General features: G+C 43.8%; 1 protein-coding gene across 1 annotated transcript in view; it reads left to right on the top strand.

Annotated features, from left to right (window-relative positions):
- LOC135533586 (unconventional myosin-IXAa-like) overlaps positions 1 to 26554 on the top strand; it is a gene marked incomplete at its 3' end in the record, with an annotated part of 62747 nt that extends 36193 nt beyond the window's left edge. Inside the window, exons 12-16 of the mRNA XM_064960874.1 lie at positions 2245 to 2382; positions 4005 to 4044; positions 4179 to 4301; positions 8426 to 8617; positions 26432 to 26554. Of these exons, the coding sequence (XP_064816946.1) occupies positions 2245 to 2382; positions 4005 to 4044; positions 4179 to 4301; positions 8426 to 8617; positions 26432 to 26554 (616 nt within the window). The remainder of the gene's footprint in view (positions 1 to 2244; positions 2383 to 4004; positions 4045 to 4178; positions 4302 to 8425; positions 8618 to 26431) is intronic.
- Between the last annotated feature and the right edge of the window lie 26 nt (positions 26555 to 26580).

The following is a 26580-nucleotide window of genomic DNA, read 5'->3' on the forward strand; positions in this document are numbered from 1 at the left end:
ATACTGCTGCCATCTAGTGGCCAAAATGTAAATTCCACCTTGGCTGGAATAATACATTATGACTTTTCTCTTGCATTTCAAAGATGATGGTACAAAAAATATATTTTTTAAACGCATGTTTTTTTCTTTGTATCATCTTTTACCAGATCTAATTTGTTATATTCTCCTACATTCATTTCATATTTACACCACCTTCAAATTGTTTCCGTTCAAATGGTATCAAGAATATGCATAGCCTTGCTTCAGGTCCTGAGCTACGGGCAGTTAGATTTGGGTGTCATTTTAGGTGAAAATTGGATAAAGGAGCGGATCCTTATTAAAGGGACAAGTATCCGTATTTCAGAACTGGCAACTGAAACATTTCTTACTCATTTTCATATTTCTAGGATTAGTCTCAAGTGTGGTCAGGGTGGAAACCTAATTTATTTCCACCAGGGCATTTTGTTTATATTGCTTTAGTGCTATAATTGTAATTCCCTAGTCAACGGAGTTATCGGTCTCTAGTTTAAATCATCCAAACTTATTGGGAGGCCTGTTTAAATTGGAAATATATCTCACCACTGGGTTTCAGGATTTACTCTGTTCTTTATATGAATTTTGGACCTGATTTCTTCCTGTAGCTTGGCTAAAGTAGGTCTTTTGGATCTCTTCCATGACCTCTATGAAGAGAAATCTTAACAGGTCCTGCTAAGTCCAAACCAAGAGAGACAGCCATTTATGCTCAAGTCTTATTTTCAATCTGTCTCCACTGTCCAAACTATTCTTGGCTGTGAATGCAAAATATGCCCTGTTTTCCCCCATCAGTTTCGCCACAAAATATGACAAAAACCATGGGATCCTAGACTGTGTCGTAAAAGCAAAATACTTTGAGACCTCAGTGTTGTTTTACTCTGACTTAGCAAATAAATACTTTGGTGTTCATAGGTTTTTTTTGCAAATAAAACCCTAAGACAATGAGTAACCATTTTAATTTGGGTGACCACATCAAACGGTACAATCCGAAAGCAAATGGCTTGCTTTGTTTCCCATCATATTTAATGTAGAAGTGGTTTGTGTCACAAACAGTCTTCCATCTTTAGAGATAGTATACATTCCAACATTTGACTCCCAACAACACTACTGTACTGTAAGTCTTCACCTGTTGGCCTTGGACTTATCACCCATGACGCCACCCCATGGACACGTGTCTAACCTCTGACCCCGTCCTGCTTGTAGGAAAGACGAAGCCCCCACATTAGTAACATTTATATATGTACTCCCGCATGGATACCGTGTTTAACGTGTCGTTGTGTGTGGCCACAGGCCCAGTAGGAGGTGGTGTATAAATCATTATGGGTCAGAGTGTGAAAACAAACATCCCTCCCTGGCTGCTGGGATGGCTTACCGGGTGGAATCCATGTTAGATGACCTTCTTCTCCCCAGTCCTGATGGCTTGCCGGGTGGAATCCATGTTAGATGACCTTTTCTCCAGTCCTGATGGCTTGCCGGGTGGAATCCATGATAGATGACCTTCTCCCCAGTCCTGATGGCTTGCCGGGTGGAATCCATGATAGATGACCTTCTCCCCAGTCCTGATGGCTTGCCGGGTGGAATCCATGATAGATATACTTCTCCCCAGTCCTGATGGCTTGCCGGGTGGAATCCATGATAGATGGCCTTCTCCCCAGTCCTGATGGCTTCCCGGGTGGAATCCATGATGGATCTCCTCCTCTCCAGCCCTGATGGCTTGCCAGGTGGAATCCATGATGGATGGCCTTCTCCTCCCCAGTCCTGATGGCTTGCCAGGTGGAATCCATGATGGATCTCCTCCTCTCCAGTCCTGACACAGTAAACTACCAGTAGTTACTCAGGAGTGTCTTTCTCTCTCTCTCTCTCTCCTGACTCCTGCCCTCAGGGCTTAAGGGGTTTGGTGTTAGGGGGTTTGGTGTTAGGGGTTGACCGTTAACCGACCCCAGCCGCTGTGTGGATAGAAAAACCTGCTGTTTGTTCAGGCGCTTGGCTAGGATGACCAGGGTTTACCTTGAGGCCTGAGGCTTTACACTGCTGAACCTATGGCTAGGATAGCATATCCCATTTGTAGTGGGGCTAAATATGTCTACAGGACATGAAATACAGTCAATGTTGGTCAAGCATTTTCTTATTTAAGCTTTTTCCCAGCTCTTTCCAAGTTGTCCAGCTAAAATGAAATGTCTATTTTCTCAAGGCATATTTTTAACTGTGGATCATTTGAAACTTCCTAACCAGGGATGGTGTGGGCTGGAATGGGCGTGGTGGGCGTCAGAGCCGCCTGTCATCCAGCGGGTCCAACACGGAAGAGGACGGAGGAATTTTTGTCAACTCCACCAGCAGCAAGCTCCTGGAGAGAGCCCACGGCATCCTCATGTGAGTGACTCAACATCTTAGTTTAACCTCTCTGGGATATTCGGGATGGTAACGTCCCACCTCGCCAACAGCCAGTGAAATTGCAGGGCGCCAAATTCAAAACAGTATTGTACACTATTTTAAAGATAAACTTGTTGTAAATCCAGGCACAGTTTCTGATTTTCAAAAAGGCTTTACAACTAAAGCACACAACAATTATGTTAGGTCAGCACCTAGTCACAGTAAAACACAGCCATTTTTCCAGCCAAAGAGAGGAGTCACAAAAAGCAGAAATAGAGATAAATCACTAACCTTTGATGATCTTCATCAGATGACACTCATAGGAATTCATGTTACACAATACATATATGTTTTGTTTGATAAAGTTCATATTTATATCCAAAAATATGTTTACATTGGCGCGTTATGTTCAGTAGTTCCAAAACATCCGGTGATTTTGCAGAGAGCCACATCAATTTACAGAAATACTCATAATAAAATTGCTAAAATATACAAGTGTTGTGCATGGAATTTTAGATCCACTTCTCTTTAATGCAACCGCTGTGTCAGATTTCAATTATTTTTTTTACAGAAAAAGCACATCATGCAATAATCTGAGTATGGCGATCAGACTAAAAAACAAGCCATACAGATACCTGCCATGTTGTGGAGTCAACAGAAGTCAGAAATAGCATTATAAATATTCACTTCACTTCATCAGAATGCACTCCCAGGAATCCCAGGTCCACAATAAATGTTTGTTTTGTTCAATAAAGGCCATCATTTATGTCCAAATACCTACTTTTTGTTTGCGCGTTTAGTACACAAATCCAAACTCAGGAGGCGCAGGCAAGTCCAGGCGAAAAGTCATATTACAGTTCGTAGAAACATGTCAAACGAAGTATAGAATCAATTTATCATAAATCTTCAATAATGTTTCAACCAGAGAATTCCTTTGTTTGTAGAAATGCAATGGAGCGCAGCTAACTCTCACGGGAGCGCGCAAGACAGAGCTCATGGCACTCTGCCAGACCCCTGACTCAAACAGCTCTCATTCCCTCCTCCTTCACAGTAGAAGCATCCAACAAAGTTCTAAAGACTGTTGACATCTAGTGGAAGCCTTGGGAAGTGAAATATGACCCCATAGACACTGTATATTCGATGGGCAATGACTTGAAAAACTACAAACCTCATATTTCCCACTTCCTGGTTGGATTTTTTTCTCAGGTTTTTGCCTGCCATATGAGTTCTGTTATACTTCGACATTATTCAAACAGTTTTAGAAACTTCAGAGTGTTTTCTATCCAAATCTACTAATTATATGCATATTCTAGCTTTTAGGCCTGAGTAGCAGGCAGTTTACTCTGGGCACCTTTTTATCCAAACTACTCAATACTGCCTCCCAGTCCCAAAGAAGTTAACACACCGGTCAATCACCCACCACCAGCACTGCTTAAGTTACTGTAAGGACTGACTTTCTGTCTAAAACCTCCTACACCACTCCTTAAGTTACTGTCAGGACTGACTGTTTCTGTCTCAAACCTCCTACACCACTCCTCTTTATGCCCTATTTTGGCCTGGTAGAGAAGACTCAGTGTAGATATTCTTCTAAGTCCCTAAAACCATCTGCTCTCTTTTACCAGGAGAAACAAAAACTACAAATCAAAGCCCAGTCTTCCAAAGGTAAGCCACCTTGTTAAGCCACCTTGTTAAGCCACCTTGTTAAGCCACCTTGTTAAGCCACCTTGTGTTTAAACCGCTAGTGATGGTACTAGTGCTGACTCATACTGGCTGTGTGTTCTTCTCTGTTACCGCAGCACTTGCTTGACGTCAAGTCCCTAAAGTATCTCAGCAACCTGACGCTGCACGACCGCATCACCAAGTCCCTCCTCCACCTCCACAAGAAGAAGAAACCACCCAGTATCAGTGCTCAGTTCCAGGTCAGTCAGTCCCCCTTGGGCACACATCTAGGATCAGTGTATCTTTCCCAAATCATGCCCATAACTATTAGGGCAAGGGTGCCAAACTTAAATCCTGGCGGGCCATGAGGCTGCTGGTTTTTGTTATATCTTTTAAATTCTTGTCCAGTTACACCCATTAAGACCTAGACAACCAAGTGAGGGGAGTTCCTAACTAATCAGTGACCTTAATTGATCAATCAAGTGCAAGGGATGAGCGAAGACCCGCTGGCCCTCGACTGGAGTTTGACACCTGTGTATCAGGGATAAAATACAAAACTGACCTCAGATCAGTGGTTAGGGGTAACATCTCTCTGCTACACGTATCTGGGATGTGTATTGGAAGTGACCAGCTGAGTCCAGCTGACAGTATGGATGTTCTCTGGAACTCTGGGTGTTGTACCATGAGCTGTCTGTTACAACCTCCTCCCTCTGCCTGTACGCCTGTCCGCCCGCCCAGTGTCGGGTCCCAGCCTGTGACGTCTTTTTTACAACCTCGTCTGTCTACCCAGTGTCAGGTCCCAGCCTGTGACGTCTTTTTACAACCTCCTCCGTCTGTCCGTCCGTCCAGTGTCAGGTCCCAGCCTTGTGACGTCTTTTTACAACCTCGTCTGTCTGGTCTGGTCTGGTCTGGTCTGGTCCTGTCCCAGCTTGTGACAACCTCCTCCCTCCCTCTGTCTGTCTGTCCGCCCACTGTCAGGTCCCAGCCTGTGACGTCTTTTTACAACCTCCTCCCTCCCTCTGTCTGTCTGTCCGCCCACTGTCAGGTCCCAGCCTGTGACGTCTTTTTACAACCTCCTTCCCTCCCTCTGTCTGTCTGTCCGCCCACTGTCAGGTCCCAGCCTGTGACAACCTCCTCCCTCCCTCTGTCTGTCTGTCCGCCCACTGTCAGGTCCCAGCCTGTGACGTCTTTTTACAACCTCCTCCCTCCCTCTGTCTGTCTGTCTGGTCTGGTCTGGTCCTGTCCCAGCCTGTGACAACCTCCTCCCTCCCTCTGTCTGTATGTCCGCCCACTGTCAGGTCCCAGCCTGTGACAACCTCCTCCCTCCCTCTGTCTGTCTGTCCGCCCACTGTCAGGTCCCAGCCTGTGACGTCTTTTTACAACCTCCTCCCTCCCTCTGTCTGTCTGTCCGCCCACTGTCAGGTCCCAGCCTGTGACAACCTCCTCCCTCCCTCTGTCTGTCTGTCCGCCCACTGTCAGGTCCCAGCCTGTGACGTCTTTTTCTTTTTATCATCCCACCCAAAAGACAACGATGACATCATGTCTGGGTGGGAAAAAAATACAATTTAATAGGCCATAAAAAGCATCTCTTGTCAAGAACGTCCCCATGTCTCTGTCACTTTGGAAACTAGTGTGATCCCTGATGATGAATGTTTAGCTCAGTTGAGCAGATTTCACCATGTCAAAAAGAAAATGATAAAAACCCATATGCTATTTTATATTAAAAAGATTCTCTGGCACTTTTTTGTATACTTTTTAGCCAGTAGTTCGGAAAATAGTGCTCACAAGCCAAAAGTGTTCCCAGAAAATTGCGTACTACATGACATATGTGCTACACGTCATTGCTCTCGCCCTGCTGTGTGTTCATCATATGCATCTTGCGAGCTGTCTCATATGACAAGGGGCTGATGCTCATTGGTTGAACTCAAATTGCTGGACTATGTCGGAGAAAATGTAGGCAAAATGGCGCAGCACACCTTCCAGAAAGAACAGTTACTTTCAAACTAGGTTTAAAAAATGACTTTGTAGTCGCCAAAGTAAAGGTAAACACTTAAATATGTAAGTCCCCAGCTTCTCGAAGACCAGCTGAGTAGGCTGATGAAACAGAAGGGGACATTGTCAACTCATCTCAGTTATGATCATCCCTTTATCACAGCCGTAATCATCTCTCCATCCCCTCCCACCATCTTGTCTTTCTTAACTCCTCTGTTGTCTTTTCTCATGCCTGGCTGTCTCTATTGCTCCTGGCTCACAGTGGGGAGGAGGAGTCCCAAATGACTCCCTATTCCCGACATAGTGCACTAGTTTTGACCAGGACCTGGAGTAGGGGGGCATTTGGGACGCAGTATGAGAGTAAAGAGGCGTGACCACCCCCACAACAACAATCCCATATCCCCTAGCCCTGGCCTGTACTCTAACCCTCTCTGGCTGGCAGGAAGCCTGGGCAGAAGGCTGCGAGTGGTGACATCACTTCCCACATCCTGTTGTGTGGCTGATTGCTTTCATCTTCCGAGTGGAGTGGGGGGGAAGTGCATTCCTGGCCACCGAAATAGCCACACACACACTCTCATACACACACACACACACACATACACACACATACACACACATACACACACATACATACATACATACATACATACATACATACATACATACATACATGGTCAAAACTAGTGCACTATGTGTATATACACATATATATATATATATATGCACACACACACACACACAGTGGGGCAAAAAAGTATTTAGCCAGCCACCAATTGTAAGTTCTCCCAATTAAAAAGATGAGAGAGGCCTGTACTTTTCATCATAGGTACACTTCAACTATGACAGACAAAATGAGAAAAGAAAATCCAGAAAATCACATTGTAGGATTTTTAATTAATTAATTTGCAAATTATGGTGGAAAATAAGTATTTGGTCACCTAAAAACAAGCAAGATTTCTGGCTCACAGACCTGTAACTTCTTCTTTAAGAGGCTCCTCTGTCCTCCACTAGTTACCTGTATTAATGGCACCTGTTTGAACTTGTTATCAGTATAAAAGACACCTGTCCACAACCTCAAACAGTCACACTCCAAACTCCACTATGGCCAAGACCAAAGAGCTGTCAAAGGACACCAGAAACAAAATTGTAGACCTGCACCAGGCTGGGAAGATTGAATCTGCAATAGGTAAGCACCTTGGTTTGAAGAAATCAACTGTGGGAGCAATTATTAGGAAATGGAAGACATACAAGACCACTGATTATCTCCCTCGATCTGGGGCTCCACGCAAGATCTCACCCCGTGGGGTTAAAATGATCACAAGAACAGTGAGCAAAAATCCCAGAACCACACGGGGGGACCTAGTGAATGACCTGCAGAGAGCTGGGACCAAAGTAACAAAGCCTACCATCAGTAACACACTACGCCGCCAGGGACTCAAATCCTGCAGTGCCAGACGTGTCCCCCTGCTTAAGCCAGTACATGCCAGGCCCGTCTGAAGTTTGCTAGAGAGCATTTGGAGGATCCAGAAGAAGATTGGGAGAATGCCATATGGTCAGATGAAACCAAAATATAACTTTTAGGTAAAAACTCAACTTGTCGTGTTTGGAGTACAAAGAATGCTGAGTTGCATCCAAAGAACACCATACCCTACTGTGAAGCATGGGGGTGGAAATATCATGCTTTGGGGCTGTTTTTCTGCAAAGGGACCAGGACGACTGATCCGTGTAAAGGAAAGAATGAATGGGGCCATGTGTCGTGAGATTTTGAGTGAAAACCTCCTTCCATCAGCAAGGGCATTGAAGATGAAACGTGGCTGGGTCTTTCAGCATGACAATGATCCCAAACACACCGCCCGGGCAACGAAGGAGTGGCTTCGTAAGAAGCATTCAGATGGACCTCACCCAGTCTGTTTCTTGTTGTCCGGCGCAAGAGAACCCAAGAGGACCAGTCGCTCTCCTCACCCCAACCCTCCATGATACAGCAGCCAAGGACACACTAGCCTTTTATCCTAGACAGTCTTTTATTATGTGGTTAAAAAGGTTATAAAGATATGACAACAATTTATTCACACCAGACAAAGCCACTTCTCCCTGCTATAAAACAAGCCACAGTACACCAACAAAACCACTCCTTCCTGCTATAAAACCAACAAAGCCAATGTGCCGTCCGTGTATTATTTCTGCCTGTTTATACAATGTTTTAATGTTTTTGGTGAAGTCAATGCCCTGGTATGTTCACTAGGAACCAAACAGAAGCAAACGAAACAGGGAGGGGCCAACCTGAATTTGTCCAATAGAAATGTTTTCCGTTTGGAGTTATTAACAGTTTTTTTTATTTATTTTTTATAAACGTTTTGGACTAATGATGGCACCCTGATCTGTCCTACCACAGGCCTCTCTCAATAAGCTGATGGAGACTCTGGGCCAATCAGAGCCCTACTTTGTCAAATGCATCCGTTCTAATGCAGAGAAGCTGCCCCTGCGCTTCAACGAGGGCCTGGTGCTCAGGCAGCTCCGCTACACGGGTATGCTGGAGACCGTGCGCATCCGCCAGTCAGGCTACAGCATCAAGTACACCTTCCAGGTAAGCAGTTCTATAATCTGCCGGTCTTCTATCCTGGAAACACTCACATTGTAGACATTAGTCAGTTAATCTGCCGGTCTTCTCTCCAGGAAACACTCACATTGTAGACATTAGTCAGTTAATCTGCCGGTCTTCTATCCTGGAAACACTCACATTGTAGACATTAGTCAGTTAATCTGCCGGTCTTCTCTCCAGGAAACACTCACATTGTAGACATTAGTCAGTTAATCTGCCGGTCTTCTCTCCAGGAAACACTCACATCGTAGACATTAGTCAGTTAATCTGCCGGTCTTCTATCCTGGAAACACTCACATTGTAGACATTAGTCAGTTAATCTGCCGGTCTTCTCTCCAGGAAACACTCACATCGTAGACATTAGTCAGTTAATCTGCCGGTCTTCTATCCTGGAAACACTCACATTGTAGACATTAGTCAGTTAATCTGCCGGTCTTCTCTCCTGGAAACACTCACATTGTAGACATTAGTCAGTTAATCTGCCGGTCTTCTCTCCAGGAAACACTCACATCGTAGACATTAGTCCGTATTAATCTGCCGGTCTTCTCTCCAGGAAACACTCACATCGTAGACATTAGTCAGTTAATCTGCCGGTCTTCTATCCTGGAAACACTCACATTGTAGACATTAGTCAGTTAATCTACCGGTCTTCTATCCTGGAAACACTCACATTGTAGACATTAGTCAGTTAATCTGCCGGTCTTCTCTCCAGGAAACACTCACATCGTAGACATTAGTCAGTTAATCTGCCCGTCTTCTCTCCAGGAAACACTCACATTGTAGACATTAGTCAGTTAATCTGCCCGACTTCTCTCCAGGAAACACTCACATCGTACACATTAGTCAGTTAATCTGCCGGTCCTCTCTCCAGGAAACACTCACATTGTAGACATTAGTCAGTTAATCTGCCGGTCTTCTCTCCAGGAAACACTCACATTGTAGACATTAGTCAGTTAATCTGCCGGTCTTCTATCCTGGAAACACTCACATTGTAGACATTAGTCAGTTAATCTGCCGGTCTTCTATCCTGGAAACACTCACATTGTAGACATTAGTCAGTTAATCTGCCGGTCTTCTCTCCAGGAAACACTCACATTGTAGACATTAGTCAGTTAATCTGCCGGTCTTCTCTCCAGGAAACACTCACATCGTACACATTAGTCAGTTAATCTGCCGGTCCTCTCTCCAGGAAACACTCACATTGTAGACATTAGTCAGTTAATCTGCCGGTCTTCTATCCTGGAAACACTCACATTGTAGACATTAGTCAGTTAATCTGCCGGTCTTCTATCCTGGAAACACTCACATTGTAGACATTAGTCAGTTAATCTGCCGGTCTTCTCTCCAGGAAACACTCACATCGTAGACATTAGTCAGTTAATCTGCCGGTCTTCTCTCCAGGAAACACTCACATCGTAGACATTAGTCAGTTAATCTGCCGGTCTTCTATCCTGGAAACACTCACATTGTAGACATTAGTCAGTTAATCTGCCGGTCTTCTCTCCTGGAAACACTCACATCGTAGACATTAGTCAGTTAATCTGCCGGTCTTCTATCCTGGAAACACTCACATTGTAGACATTAGTCAGTTAATCTGCCGGTCTTCTCTCCAGGAAACACTCACATCGTAGACATTAGTCCGTATTAATCTGCCGGTCTTCTCTCCAGGAAACACTCACATCGTAGACATTAGTCAGTTAATCTGCCGGTCTTCTATCCTGGAAACACTCACATTGTAGACATTAGTCAGTTAATCTACCGGTCTTCTATCCTGGAAACACTCACATTGTAGACATTAGTCAGTTAATCTGCCGGTCTTCTCTCCAGGAAACACTCACATTGTAGACATTAGTCAGTTAATCTGCCGGTCTTCTCTCCAGGAAACACTCACATCGTAGACATTAGTCAGTTAATCTGCCGGTCTTCTATCCTGGAAACACTCACATTGTAGACATTAGTCAGTTAATCTACCGGTCTTCTATCCTGGAAACACTCACATTGTAGACATTAGTCAGTTAATCTGCCGGTCTTCTCTCCAGGAAACACTCACATTGTAGACATTAGTCAGTTAATCTGCCGGTCTTCTCTCCAGGAAACACTCACATCGTAGACATTAGTCAGTTAATCTGCCGGTCTTCTATCCTGGAAACACTCACATTGTAGACATTAGTCAGTTAATCTGCCGGTCTTCTCTCCAGGAAACACTCACATCGTAGACATTAGTCAGTTAATCTGCCGGTCTTCTATCCTGGAAACACTCACATTGTAGACATTAGTCAGTTAATCTGCCGGTCTTCTCTCCTGGAAACACTCACATTGTAGACATTAGTCAGTTAATCTGCCGGTCTTCTCTCCAGGAAACACTCACATCGTAGACATTAGTCCGTATTAATCTGCCGGTCTTCTCTCCAGGAAACACTCACATCGTAGACATTAGTCAGTTAATCTGCCGGTCTTCTATCCTGGAAACACTCACATTGTAGACATTAGTCAGTTAATCTACCGGTCTTCTATCCTGGAAACACTCACATTGTAGACATTAGTCAGTTAATCTGCCGGTCTTCTCTCCAGGAAACACTCACATCGTAGACATTAGTCAGTTAATCTGCCCGTCTTCTCTCCAGGAAACACTCACATTGTAGACATTAGTCAGTTAATCTGCCCGACTTCTCTCCAGGAAACACTCACATCGTACACATTAGTCAGTTAATCTGCCGGTCCTCTCTCCAGGAAACACTCACATTGTAGACATTAGTCAGTTAATCTGCCGGTCTTCTCTCCAGGAAACACTCACATTGTAGACATTAGTCAGTTAATCTGCCGGTCTTCTATCCTGGAAACACTCACATTGTAGACATTAGTCAGTTAATCTGCCGGTCTTCTATCCTGGAAACACTCACATTGTAGACATTAGTCAGTTAATCTGCCGGTCTTCTCTCCAGGAAACACTCACATTGTAGACATTAGTCAGTTAATCTGCCGGTCTTCTCTCCAGGAAACACTCACATCGTACACATTAGTCAGTTAATCTGCCGGTCCTCTCTCCAGGAAACACTCACATTGTAGACATTAGTCAGTTAATCTGCCGGTCTTCTATCCTGGAAACACTCACATTGTAGACATTAGTCAGTTAATCTGCCGGTCTTCTATCCTGGAAACACTCACATTGTAGACATTAGTCAGTTAATCTGCCGGTCTTCTCTCCAGGAAACACTCACATCGTAGACATTAGTCAGTTAATCTGCCGGTCTTCTCTCCAGGAAACACTCACATCGTAGACATTAGTCAGTTAATCTGCCGGTCTTCTATCCTGGAAACACTCACATTGTAGACATTAGTCAGTTAATCTGCCGGTCTTCTCTCCTGGAAACACTCACATCGTAGACATTAGTCAGTTAATCTGCCGGTCTTCTATCCTGGAAACACTCACATTGTAGACATTAGTCAGTTAATCTGCCGGTCTTCTCTCCAGGAAACACTCACATCGTAGACATTAGTCCGTATTAATCTGCCGGTCTTCTCTCCAGGAAACACTCACATCGTAGACATTAGTCAGTTAATCTGCCGGTCTTCTATCCTGGAAACACTCACATTGTAGACATTAGTCAGTTAATCTACCGGTCTTCTATCCTGGAAACACTCACATTGTAGACATTAGTCAGTTAATCTGCCGGTCTTCTCTCCAGGAAACACTCACATTGTAGACATTAGTCAGTTAATCTGCCGGTCTTCTCTCCAGGAAACACTCACATCGTAGACATTAGTCAGTTAATCTGCCGGTCTTCTATCCTGGAAACACTCACATTGTAGACATTAGTCAGTTAATCTACCGGTCTTCTATCCTGGAAACACTCACATTGTAGACATTAGTCAGTTAATCTGCCGGTCTTCTCTCCAGGAAACACTCACATTGTAGACATTAGTCAGTTAATCTGCCGGTCTTCTCTCCTGGAAACACTCACATTGTAGACATTAGTCAGTTAATCTGCCGGTCTTCTATCCTGGAAACACTCACATTGTAGACATTAGTCAGTTAATCTACCGGTCTTCTATCCTGGAAACACTCACATTGTAGACATTAGTCAGTTAATCTGCCGGTCTTCTCTCCAGGAAACACTCACATTGTAGACATTAGTCAGTTAATCTGCCGGTCTTCTCTCCAGGAAACACTCACATCGTAGACATTAGTCAGTTAATCTGCCGGTCTTCTATCCTGGAAACACTCACATTGTAGACATTAGTCAGTTAATCTACCGGTCTTCTATCCTGGAAACACTCACATTGTAGACATTAGTCAGTTAATCTGCCGGTCTTCTCTCCAGGAAACACTCACATTGTAGACATTAGTCAGTTAATCTGCCGGTCTTCTCTCCAGGAAACACTCACATTGTAGACATTAGTCAGTTAATCTGCCGGTCTTCTCTCCAGGAAACACTCACATTGTAGACATTAGTCAGTTAATCTGCCGGTCTTCTATCCTGGAAACACTCACATTGTAGACATTAGTCAGTTAATCTGCCGGTCTTCTCTCCAGGAAACACTCACATCGTAGACATTAGTCCGTATTAATCTGCCGGTCTTCTCTCCAGGAAACACTCACATCGTAGACATTAGTCAGTTAATCTGCCGGTCTTCTATCCTGGAAACACTCACATTGTAGACATTAGTCAGTTAATCTACCGGTCTTCTATCCTGGAAACACTCACATTGTAGACATTAGTCAGTTAATCTGCCGGTCTTCTCTCCAGGAAACACTCACATTGTAGACATTAGTCAGTTAATCTGCCGGTCTTCTCTCCAGGAAACACTCACATTGTAGACATTAGTCAGTTAATCTGCCGGTCTTCTCTCCAGGAAACACTCACATCGTAGACATTAGTCAGTTAATCTGCCGGTCTTCTCTCCAGGAAACACTCACATCGTACACATTAGTCAGTTAATCTGCCGGTCCTCTCTCCAGGAAACACTCACATTGTAGACATTAGTCAGTTAATCTGCCGGTCTTCTATCCTGGAAACACTCACATTGTAGACATTAGTCAGTTAATCTGCCGGTCTTCTATCCTGGAAACACTCACATTGTAGACATTAGTCAGTTAATCTGCCGGTCTTCTCTCCAGGAAACACTCACATCGTAGACATTAGTCAGTTAATCTGCCGGTCTTCTATCCTGGAAACACTCACATTGTAGACATTAGTCAGTTAATCTGCCGGTCTTCTCTCCAGGAAACACTCACATCGTAGACATTAGTCAGTTAATCTGCCGGTCTTCTATCCTGGAAACACTCACATTGTAGACATTAGTCAGTTAATCTGCCGGTCTTCTCTCCAGGAAACACTCACATCGTAGACATTAGTCCGTATTAATCTGCCGGTCTTCTCTCCAGGAAACACTCACATCGTAGACATTAGTCAGTTAATCTGCCGGTCTTCTATCCTGGAAACACTCACATTGTAGACATTAGTCAGTTAATCTACCGGTCTTCTATCCTGGAAACACTCACATTGTAGACATTAGTCAGTTAATCTGCCGGTCTTCTCTCCAGGAAACACTCACATTGTAGACATTAGTCAGTTAATCTGCCGGTCTTCTCTCCAGGAAACACTCACATCGTAGACATTAGTCAGTTAATCTGCCGGTCTTCTATCCTGGAAACACTCACATTGTAGACATTAGTCAGTTAATCTACCGGTCTTCTATCCTGGAAACACTCACATTGTAGACATTAGTCAGTTAATCTGCCGGTCTTCTCTCCAGGAAACACTCACATTGTAGACATTAGTCAGTTAATCTGCCGGTCTTCTCTCCAGGAAACACTCACATTGTAGACATTAGTCAGTTAATCTGCCGGTCTTCTCTCCAGGAAACACTCACATTGTAGACATTAGTCAGTTAATCTGCCGGTCTTCTATCCTGGAAACACTCACATTGTAGACATTAGTCAGTTAATCTGCCGGTCTTCTCTCCAGGAAACACTCACATCGTAGACATTAGTCCGTATTAATCTGCCGGTCTTCTCTCCAGGAAACACTCACATCGTAGACATTAGTCAGTTAATCTGCCGGTCTTCTATCCTGGAAACACTCACATTGTAGACATTAGTCAGTTAATCTACCGGTCTTCTATCCTGGAAACACTCACATTGTAGACATTAGTCAGTTAATCTGCCGGTCTTCTCTCCTGGAAACACTCACATTGTAGACATTAGTCAGTTAATCTGCCGGTCTTCTCTCCAGGAAACACTCACATTGTAGACATTAGTCAGTTAATCTGCCGGTCTTCTCTCCAGGAAACACTCACATCGTACACATTAGTCAGTTAATCTGCCGGTCCTCTCTCCAGGAAACACTCACATTGTAGACATTAGTCAGTTAATCTGCCGGTCTTCTATCCTGGAAACACTCACATTGTAGACATTAGTCAGTTAATCTGCCGGTCTTCTATCCTGGAAACACTCACATTGTAGACATTAGTCAGTTAATCTGCCGGTCTTCTCTCCAGGAAACACTCACATCGTAGACATTAGTCAGTTAATCTGCCGGTCTTCTCTCCAGGAAACACTCACATCGTAGACATTAGTCAGTTAATCTGCCGGTCTTCTATCCTGGAAACACTCACATTGTAGACATTAGTCAGTTAATCTGCCGGTCTTCTCTCCAGGAAACACTCACATCGTAGACATTAGTCAGTTAATCTGCCGGTCTTCTATCCTGGAAACACTCACATTGTAGACATTAGTCAGTTAATCTGCCGGTCTTCTCTCCAGGAAACATTCACATCGTAGACATTAGTCCGTATTAATCTGCCGGTCTTCTCTCCAGGAAACACTCACATCGTAGACATTAGTCAGTTAATCTGCCGGTCTTCTATCCTGGAAACACTCACATTGTAGACATTAGTCAGTTAATCTACCGGTCTTCTATCCTGGAAACACTCACATTGTAGACATTAGTCAGTTAATCTGCCGGTCTTCTCTCCAGGAAACACTCACATTGTAGACATTAGTCAGTTAATCTGCCGGTCTTCTCTCCAGGAAACACTCACATTGTAGACATTAGTCAGTTAATCTGCCGGTCTTCTCTCCAGGAAACACTCACATTGTAGACATTAGTCAGTTAATCTGCCGGTCTTCTATCCTGGAAACACTCACATTGTAGACATTAGTCAGTTAATCTGCCGGTCCTCTCTCCAGGAAACACTCACATTGTAGACATTAGTCAGTTAATCTGCCGGTCTTCTATCCTGGAAACACTCACATTGTAGACATTAGTCAGTTAATCTGCCGGTCTTCTATCCTGGAAACACTCACATTGTAGACATTAGTCAGTTAATCTGCCGGTCTTCTCTCCAGGAAACACTCACATCGTAGACATTAGTCAGTTAATCTGCCGGTCTTCTATCCTGGAAACACTCACATTGTAGACATTAGTCAGTTAATCTGCCGGTCTTCTCTCCAGGAAACACTCACATCGTAGACATTAGTCAGTTAATCTGCCGGTCTTCTATCCTGGAAACACTCACATTGTAGACATTAGTCAGTTAATCTGCCGGTCTTCTCTCCAGGAAACACTCACATCGTAGACATTAGTCCGTATTAATCTGCCGGTCTTCTCTCCAGGAAACACTCACATCGTAGACATTAGTCAGTTAATCTGCCGGTCTTCTATCCTGGAAACACTCACATTGTAGACATTAGTCAGTTAATCTACCGGTCTTCTATCCTGGAAACACTCACATTGTAGACATTAGTCAGTTAATCTGCCGGTCTTCTCTCCAGGAAACACTCACATTGTAGACATTAGTCAGTTAATCTGCCGGTCTTCTCTCCAGGAAACACTCACATCGTAGACATTAGTCAGTTAATCTGCCGGTCTTCTATCCTGGAAACACTCACATTGTAGACATTAGTCAGTTAATCTACCGGTCTTCTATCCTGGAAACACTCACATTGTAGACATTAGTCAGTTAATCTGCCGGTCTTCTCTCCAGGAAACACTCACATTGTAGACATTAGTCAGTTAATCTGCCGGTCTTCTCTCCAGGAAACACTCACATTGTAGACATTAGTCAGTTAATCTGCCGGTCTTCTCTCCAGGAAACACTCACATTGTAGACATTAGTCAGTTAATCTGCCGGTCTTCTATCCTGGAAACACTCACATTGTAGACATTAGTCAGTTAATCTGCCGGTCTTCTCTCCAGGAAACACTCACATCGTAGACATTAGTCCGTATTAATCTGCCGGTCTTCTCTCCAGGAAACACTCACATCGTAGACATTAGTCAGTTAATCTGCCGGTCTTCTATCCTGGAAACACTCACATTGTAGACATTAGTCAGTTAATCTACCGGTCTTCTATCCTGGAAACACTCACATTGTAGACATTAGTCAGTTAATCTGCCGGTCTTCTCTCCAGGAAACACTCACATTGTAGACATTAGTCAGTTAATCTGCCGGTCTTCTCTCCAGGAAACACTCACATTGTAGACATTAGTCAGTTAATCTGCCGGTCTTCTCTCCAGGAAACACTCACATCGTAGACATTAGTCAGTTAATCTGCCGGTCTTCTCTCCAGGAAACACTCACATCGTACATTAGTCAGTTAATCTGCCGGTCCTCTCTCCAGGAAACACTCACATTGTAGACATTAGTCAGTTAATCTGCCGGTCTTCTATCCTGGAAACACTCACATTGTAGACATTAGTCAGTTAATCTGCCGGTCTTCTATCCTGGAAACACTCACATTGTAGACATTAGTCAGTTAATCTGCCGGTCTTCTCTCCAGGAAACACTCACATCGTAGACATTAGTCAGTTAATCTGACGGTCTTCTATCCTGGAAACACTCACATTGTAGACATTAGTCAGTTAATCTGCCGGTCTTCTCTCCAGGAAACACTCACATCGTAGACATTAGTCAGTTAATCTGCCGGTCTTCTATCCTGGAAACACTCACATTGTAGACATTAGTCAGTTAATCTGCCGGTCTTCTCTCCAGGAAACATTCACATCGTAGACATTAGTCCGTATTAATCTGCCGGTCTTCTCTCCAGGAAACACTCACATCGTAGACATTAGTCAGTTAATCTGCCGGTCTTCTATCCTGGAAACACTCACATTGTAGACATTAGTCAGTTAATCTACCGGTCTTCTATCCTGGAAACACTCACATTGTAGACATTAGTCAGTTAATCTGCCGGTCTTCTCTCCAGGAAACACTCACATTGTAGACATTAGTCAGTTAATCTGCCGGTCTTCTCTCCAGGAAACACTCACATTGTAGACATTAGTCAGTTAATCTGCCGGTCTTCTCTCCAGGAAACACTCACATTGTAGACATTAGTCAGTTAATCTGCCGGTCTTCTATCCTGGAAACACTCACATTGTAGACATTAGTCAGTTAATCTGCCGGTCTTCTCTCCAGGAAACACTCACATTGTAGACATTAGTCAGTTAATCTGCCGGTCTTCTCTCCAGGAAACACTCACATCGTAGACATTAGTCAGTTAATCTGCCGGTCTTCTCTCCAGGAAACACTCACATCATAGACATTAGTCAGTTAATCTGCCGGTCTTCTATCCTGGAAACACTCACATTGTAGACATTAGTCAGTTAATCTACCGGTCTTCTATCCTGGAAACACTCACATTGTAGACATTAGTCAGTTAATCTGCCGGTCTTCTCTCCAGGAAACACTCACATTGTAGACATTAGTCAGTTAATCTGCCGGTCTTCTCTCCAGGAAACACTCACATCGTAGACATTAGTCCGTATTAATCTGCCGGTCTTCTCTCCAGGAAACACTCACATCGTAGACATTAGTCAGTTAATCTGCCGGTCTTCTATCCTGGAAACACTCACATTGTAGACATTAGTCAGTTAATCTGCCGGTCTTCTCTCCAGGAAACACTGACATTGTAGACATTAGTCAGTTAATCTGCCGGTCTTCTCTCCAGGAAACACTCACATTGTAGACATTAGTCAGTTAATCTGCCGGTCTTCTCTCCAGGAAACACTCACATCGTAGACATTAGTCAGTTAATCTGCCGGTCTTCTCTCCAGGAAACACTCACATCGTACACATTAGTCAGTTAATCTGCCGGTCCTCTCTCCAGGAAACACTCACATTGTAGACATTAGTCAGTTAATCTGCCGGTCTTCTATCCTGGAAACACTCACATTGTAGACATTAGTCAGTTAATCTGCCGGTCTTCTATCCTGGAAACACTCACATTGTAGACATTAGTCAGTTAATCTGCCGGTCTTCTCTCCAGGAAACACTCACATCGTAGACATTAGTCAGTTAATCTGCCGGTCTTCTATCCTGGAAACACTCACATTGTAGACATTAGTCAGTTAATCTGCCGGTCTTCTCTCCAGGAAACACTCACATCGTAGACATTAGTCAGTTAATCTGCCGGTCTTCTATCCTGGAAACACTCACATTGTAGACATTAGTCAGTTAATCTGCCGGTCTTCTCTCCAGGAAACACTCACATCGTAGACATTAGTCCGTATTAATCTGCCGGTCTTCTCTCCAGGAAACACTCACATCGTAGACATTAGTCAGTTAATCTGCCGGTCTTCTATCCTGGAAACACTCACATTGTAGACATTAGTCAGTTAATCTACCGGTCTTCTATCCTGGAAACACTCACATTGTAGACATTAGTCAGTTAATCTGCCGGTCTTCTCTCCAGGAAACACTCACATTGTAGACATTAGTCAGTTAATCTGCCGGTCTTCTCTCCAGGAAACACTCACATCGTAGACATTAGTCAGTTAATCTGCCGGTCTTCTATCCTGGAAACACTCACATTGTAGACATTAGTCAGTTAATCTACCGGTCTTCTATCCTGGAAACACTCACATTGTAGACATTAGTCAGTTAATCTGCCGGTCTTCTCTCCAGGAAACACTCACATTGTAGACATTAGTCAGTTAATCTGCCGGTCTTCTCTCCAGGAAACACTCACATTGTAGACATTAGTCAGTTAATCTGCCGGTCTTCTCTCCAGGAAACACTCACATTGTAGACATTAGTCAGTTAATCTGCCGGTCTTCTATCCTGGAAACACTCACATTGTAGACATTAGTCAGTTAATCTGCCGGTCTTCTCTCCAGGAAACACTCACATCGTAGACATTAGTCCGTATTAATCTGCCGGTCTTCTCTCCAGGAAACACTCACATCGTAGACATTAGTCAGTTAATCTGCCGGTCTTCTATCCTGGAAACACTCACATTGTAGACATTAGTCAGTTAATCTACCGGTCTTCTATCCTGGAAACACTCACATTGTAGACATTAGTCAGTTAATCTGCGGTCTTCTCTCCAGGAAACACTCACATTGTAGACATTAGTCAGTTAATCTGCCGGTCTTCTCTCCAGGAAACACTCACATTGTAGACATTAGTCAGTTAATCTGCCGGTCTTCTCTCCAGGAAACACTCACATCGTAGACATTAGTCAGTTAATCTGCCGGTCTTCTCTCCAGGAAACACTCACATCGTACACATTAGTCAGTTAATCTGCCGGTCCTCTCTCCAGGAAACACTCACATTGTAGACATTAGTCAGTTAATCTGCCGGTCTTCTATCCTGGAAACACTCACATTGTAGACATTAGTCAGTTAATCTGCCGGTCTTCTATCCTGGAAACACTCACATTGTAGACATTAGTCAGTTAATCTGCCGGTCTTCTCTCCAGGAAACACTCACATCGTAGACATTAGTCAGTTAATCTGCCGGTCTTCTATCCTGGAAACACTCACATTGTAGACATTAGTCAGTTAATCTGCCGGTCTTCTCTCCAGGAAACATTCACATCGTAGACATTAGTCCGTATTAATCTGCCGGTCTTCTCTCCAGGAAACACTCACATCGTAGACATTAGTCAGTTAATCTGCCGGTCTTCTATCCTGGAAACACTCACATTGTAGACATTAGTCAGTTAATCTACCGGTCTTCTATCCTGGAAACACTCACATTGTAGACATTAGTCAGTTAATCTGCCGGTCTTCTCTCCAGGAAACACTCACATTGTAGACATTAGTCAGTTAATCTGCCGGTCTTCTCTCCAGGAAACACTCACATTGTAGACATTAGTCAGTTAATCTGCCGGTCGTCTCTCCAGGAAACACTCACATTGTAGACATTAGTCAGTTAATCTGCCGGTCTTCTATCCTGGAAACACTCACATTGTAGACATTAGTCAGTTAATCTGCCGGTCTTCTCTCCAGGAAACACTCACATTGTAGACATTAGTCAGTTAATCTGCCGGTCTTCTCTCCAGGAAACACTCACATCGTAGACATTAGTCAGTTAATCTGCCGGTCTTCTCTCCAGGAAACACTCACATCATAGACATTAGTCAGTTAATCTGCCGGTCTTCTATCCTGGAAACACTCACATTGTAGACATTAGTCAGTTAATCTACCGGTCTTCTATCCTGGAAACACTCACATTGTAGACATTAGTCAGTTAATCTGCCGGTCTTCTCTCCAGGAAACACTCACATTGTAGACATTAGTCAGTTAATCTGCCGGTCTTCTCTCCAGGAAACACTCACATCGTAGACATTAGTCCGTATTAATCTGCCGGTCTTCTCTCCAGGAAACACTCACATCGTAGACATTAGTCAGTTAATCTGCCGGTCTTCTATCCTGGAAACACTCACATTGTAGACATTAGTCAGTTAATCTGCCGGTCTTCTCTCCAGGAAACACTGACATTGTAGACATTAGTCAGTTAATCTGCCGGTCTTCTATCCTGGAAACACTCACATTGTAGACATTAGTCAGTTAATCTGCCGGTCTTCTCTCCAGGAAACACTGACATTGTAGACATTAGTCAGTTAATCTGCCGGTCTTCTATCCTGGAAACACTCACATTGTAGACATTAGTCAGTTAATCTGCCGGTCTTCTCTCCAGGAAACACTCACATCGTAGACATTAGTCCGTATTAATCTGCCGGTCTTCTCTCCAGGAAACACTCACATCGTAGACATTAGTCAGTTAATCTGCCGGTCTTCTATCCTGGAAACACTCACATTGTAGACATTAGTCAGTTAATCTACCGGTCTTCTATCCTGGAAACACTCACATTGTAGACATTAGTCAGTTAATCTGCCGGTCTTCTCTCCAGGAAACACTCACATCGTAGACATTAGTCAGTTAATCTGCCCGTCTTCTCTCCAGGAAACACTCACATTGTAGACATTAGTCAGTTAATCTGCCGGTCTTCTCTCCAGGAAACACTCACATTGTAGACATTAGTCAGTTAATCTGCCGGTCTTCTATCCTGGAAACACTCACATTGTAGACATTAGTCAGTTAATCTGCCGGTCTTCTCTCCAGGAAACACTCACATTGTAGACATTAGTCAGTTAATCTGCCGGTCTTCTCTCCTGGAAACACTCACATTGTAGACATTAGTCAGTTAATCTGCCGGTCTTCTCTCCAGGAAACACTCACATCGTAGACATTAGTCAGTTAATCTGCCGGTCTTCTCTCCAGGAAACACTCACATCGTAGACATTAGTCCGTATTAATCTGCCGGTCCTCTCTCCAGGAAACACTCACATTGTAGACATTAGTCAGTTAATCTGCCGGTCTTCTATCCTGGAAACACTCACATTGTAGACATTAGTCAGTTAATCTGCCGGTCTTCTATCCTGGAAACACTCACATTGTAGACATTAGTCAGTTAATCTGCCGGTCTTCTCTCCAGGAAACACTCACATTGTAGACATTAGTCAGTTAATCTGCCGGTCTTCTCTCCAGGAAACACTCACATTGTAGACATTAGTCAGTTAATCTGCCGGTCTTCTATCCTGGAAACACTCACATTGTAGACATTAGTCAGTTAATCTGCCGGTCTTCTCTCCAGGAAACACTCACATTGTAGACATTAGTCAGTTAATCTGCCGGTCTTCTCTCCAGGAAACACTCACATCGTACACATTAGTCAGTTAATCTGCCGGTCCTCTCTCCAGGAAACACTCACATTGTAGACATTAGTCAGTTAATCTGCCGGTCTTCTATCCTGGAAACACTCACATTGTAGACATTAGTCAGTTAATCTGCCGGTCTTCTATCCTGGAAACACTCACATTGTAGACATTAGTCAGTTAATCTGCCGGTCTTCTCTCCAGGAAACACTCACATTGTAGACATTAGTCAGTTAATCTGCCGGTCTTCTCTCCAGGAAACACTCACATCGTAGACATTAGTCCGTATTAATCTGCCGGTCTTCTCTCCAGGAAACACTCACATCGTAGACATTAGTCAGTTAATCTGCCGGTCTTCTATCCTGGAAACACTCACATTGTAGACATTAGTCAGTTAATCTGCCGGTCTTCTATCCTGGAAACACTCACATTGTAGACATTAGTCAGTTAATCTGCCGGTCTTCTCTCCAGGAAACACTCACATTGTAGACATTAGTCAGTTAATCTGCCGGTCTTCTCTCCAGGAAACACTCACATCGTAGACATTAGTCCGTATTAATCTGCCGGTCTTCTCTCCAGGAAACACTCACATCGTAGACATTAGTCAGTTAATCTGCCGGTCTTCTATCCTGGAAACACTCACATTGTAGACATTAGTCAGTTAATCTACCGGTCTTCTATCCTGGAAACACTCACATTGTAGACATTAGTCAGTTAATCTGCCGGTCTTCTCTCCAGGAAACACTCACATTGTAGACATTAGTCAGTTAATCTGCCGGTCTTCTCTCCTGGAAACACTCACATTGTAGACATTAGTCAGTTAATCTGCCGGTCTTCTATCCTGGAAACACTCACATTGTAGACATTAGTCAGTTAATCTACCGGTCTTCTATCCTGGAAACACTCACATTGTAGACATTAGTCAGTTAATCTGCCGGTCTTCTCTCCAGGAAACACTCACATTGTAGACATTAGTCAGTTAATCTGCCGGTCTTCTCTCCAGGAAACACTCACATCGTAGACATTAGTCCGTATTAATCTGCCGGTCTTCTCTCCAGGAAACACTCACATCGTAGACATTAGTCAGTTAATCTGCCGGTCTTCTCTCCAGGAAACACTCACATCGTAGACATTAGTCAGTTAATCTGCCGGTCTTCTCTCCAGGAAACACTCACATTGTAGACATTAGTCAGTTAATCTGCCGGTCTTCTCTCCTGGAAACACTCACATTGTAGACATTAGTCAGTTAATCTGCCGGTCTTCTCTCCAGGAAACACTCACATTGTAGACATTAGTCAGTTAATCTGCCTGTCTTCTATCCTGGAAACACTCACATTGTAGACATTAGTCAGTTAATCTGCCGGTCTTCTCTCCAGGAAACACTCACATCGTACACATTAGTCAGTTAATCTGTCGGTTTTCTCTCCAGGAAACACTCACATCGTAGACATTAGTCAGTTAATCTGCCGGTCTTCTATCCTGGAAACACTCACATCGTAGACATTAGTCAGTTAATCTGCCGGTCTTCTCTCCAGGAAACACTCACATCGTAGACATTAGTCAGTTAATCTGCCGGTCTTCTCTCCAGGAAACACTCACATTGTAGACATTAGTCAGTTAATCTGTCGGTCTTCTATCCTGGAAACACTCACATTGTAGACATTAGTCAGTTAATCTGCCGGTCTTCTCTCCAGGAAACACTCACATCGTAGACATTAGTCAATGTTAATCTGCCGGTCTTCTCTCCAGGAAACACTCACATCGTAGACATTAGTCAGTTAATCTGCCGGTCTTCTATCCTGGAAACACTCACATCGTAGACATTAGTCAGTTAATCTGCCGGTCTTCTCTCCAGGAAACACTCACATCGTAGACATTAGTCAGTTAATCTGCCGGTCTTCTCTCCAGGAAACACTCACATCGTAGACATTAGTCAGTTAATCTGCCGGTCTTCTCTCCAGGAAACACTCACATTGTAGACATTAGTCAATGTTAATCTGCCAGTCTTCTATCCTGGAAACACTCACATCGTAGACATTAGTCAGTTAATCTGCCGGTCTTCTCTCCTGGAAACACTCACATTGTAGACATTAGTCAGTTAATCTGCCGGTCTTCTCTCCAGGAAACACTCACATCGTAGACATTAGTCAGTTAATCTGCCGGTCTTCTATCTTGGAAACACTCACATCGTAGACATTAGTCAGTTAATCTGCCGGTCTTCTCTCCAGGAAACACTCACATCGTAGACATTAGTCAGTTAATCTGCCGGTCTTCTCTCCAGGAAACACTCACATTGTAGACATTAGTCAATGTTAATCTGCCGGTCTTCTCTCCAGGAAACACTCACATTGTAGACATTAGTCAGTTAATCTGCCGGTCTTCTCTCCAGGAAACACTCACATCGTAGACATTAGTCAATGTTAATCTGCCGGTCTTCTCTCCAGGAAACACTCACATTGTAGACATTAGTCAGTTAATCTGCCGGTCTTCTCTCCAGGAAACACTCACATCGTACACATTAGTCAATGTTAATCTGCCGGTCTTCTCCCCTGTAAACATGAAACAAATAGTGCAAGTTACAGTCATTCATTAGCGATGACGTTAACATTTTCCTTCTGTCCAAAGGTGGTGTGGACTCGAGCCCTGGTGCAATTTCCTCTATTCCTCAGTAACCTCCGAGTCATGTCCTCTGTTGCTCAGTAACCTCCGAGTCAAGTCCAACATCTGAGTCATTGTTTCCACTTCTTTCTGTGTTTCAGTTGGCTTCGTGATTGGGATCAGTTGTTTGCAACTTATCATGCTATTCATTGAGCAAACAATGGCATCTGCTGTAAGAAATTACTTGCTTGCGATTTGAAGTGGTGGCCATATTGTCTCGAAGACTAAGTTTGATGTTTGTATGATAGTATTGTGGGACTATTAGGACAGAGCTCTTAAGTTAGGTGGCATTTGAATATGACTAGTTGGGTACAGTAATGTCACAATAATATTATAGATTGTCTAGTGTCTAGCTTGTTACTGTACTTTTAAAAATCCTTCAGTTTTATAGTAGCATCACCTTTTATTTTTGTGTATTGCTTGTCCTGTAAGAAACCGTTGAGCTAGTGTTTACAGCTCTGGAAGCCAAACATTAGATCACCGGGAAAAACCACTGTGATGGAATGTTTGTAATACACAACCTTGACGGTGAAACGAGAAGGAATGCCCTGCCCGTACGCTCATTAACTTACTCACAACACGGGCTAGTTTTAGCCTCAGCCTGACATTGTCATTTATCTGAATTCCCCTGACAGATTAGACCTGCGCTCCAGATATTTTTCATCATCACAGAGGACCGCGTGTCATCTTCTGAAGACTGTCCTGAGGTCATGGTGGAGAACAGGGCCTCTATAGTCTGTAATGAAACACTCGGCCCTGTGGGGATAATTGTAAAAACACAGCATCTGTTTCCCAGTCAGTCAGCCACACCCCTACAGCTTTCACCGGTTTCCCAGACTGCCCTACTGTGTTGACATCAGACAACGGGCCTCCATTTGGTGGAGTGGGAGGGTGAATATTTTTTTGATGATGTTAGTTAGTGTCCCTGTAAATATCACCATGGACTATCCCTAAAACCACATGTGCCCCGAACTGGATCTTGTCCTCAGACTAGCTGGTGATGTCACTTAGAAATTAACAGCGCCAATCCTCAGGGGCTGCAGTGTTTTGTGCTCCCTGCGACAGATTCAGACCAATGGAGAGAAGTGCCATAGAGAAGAGTCAACCAGTAGAGGCCGTTGAGGACTGCCTCCTACATTTATAATAACCATTTTTTGTGTGTGTTTCTCATTTTCCCTCTACTTGCCTGGCAGGATTTCATCCGCCACTTCCGCGTACTGCTACCCGAGGGCACCAGTGCCACCCAGGAAGGCATCGGACAGTATCTGGGCCAGGTGGACCTTGCACCTGATGGATACCAAGTTGGCAAAACCATGGTATTATTCACCCTACTGTCGGTCAC

Source organism: Oncorhynchus masou, unplaced genomic scaffold (assembly GCF_036934945.1).
Source record: "Oncorhynchus masou masou isolate Uvic2021 unplaced genomic scaffold, UVic_Omas_1.1 unplaced_scaffold_2478, whole genome shotgun sequence".
In the NCBI taxonomy this organism is placed as follows: Eukaryota; Metazoa; Chordata; class Actinopteri; order Salmoniformes; family Salmonidae; genus Oncorhynchus; species Oncorhynchus masou.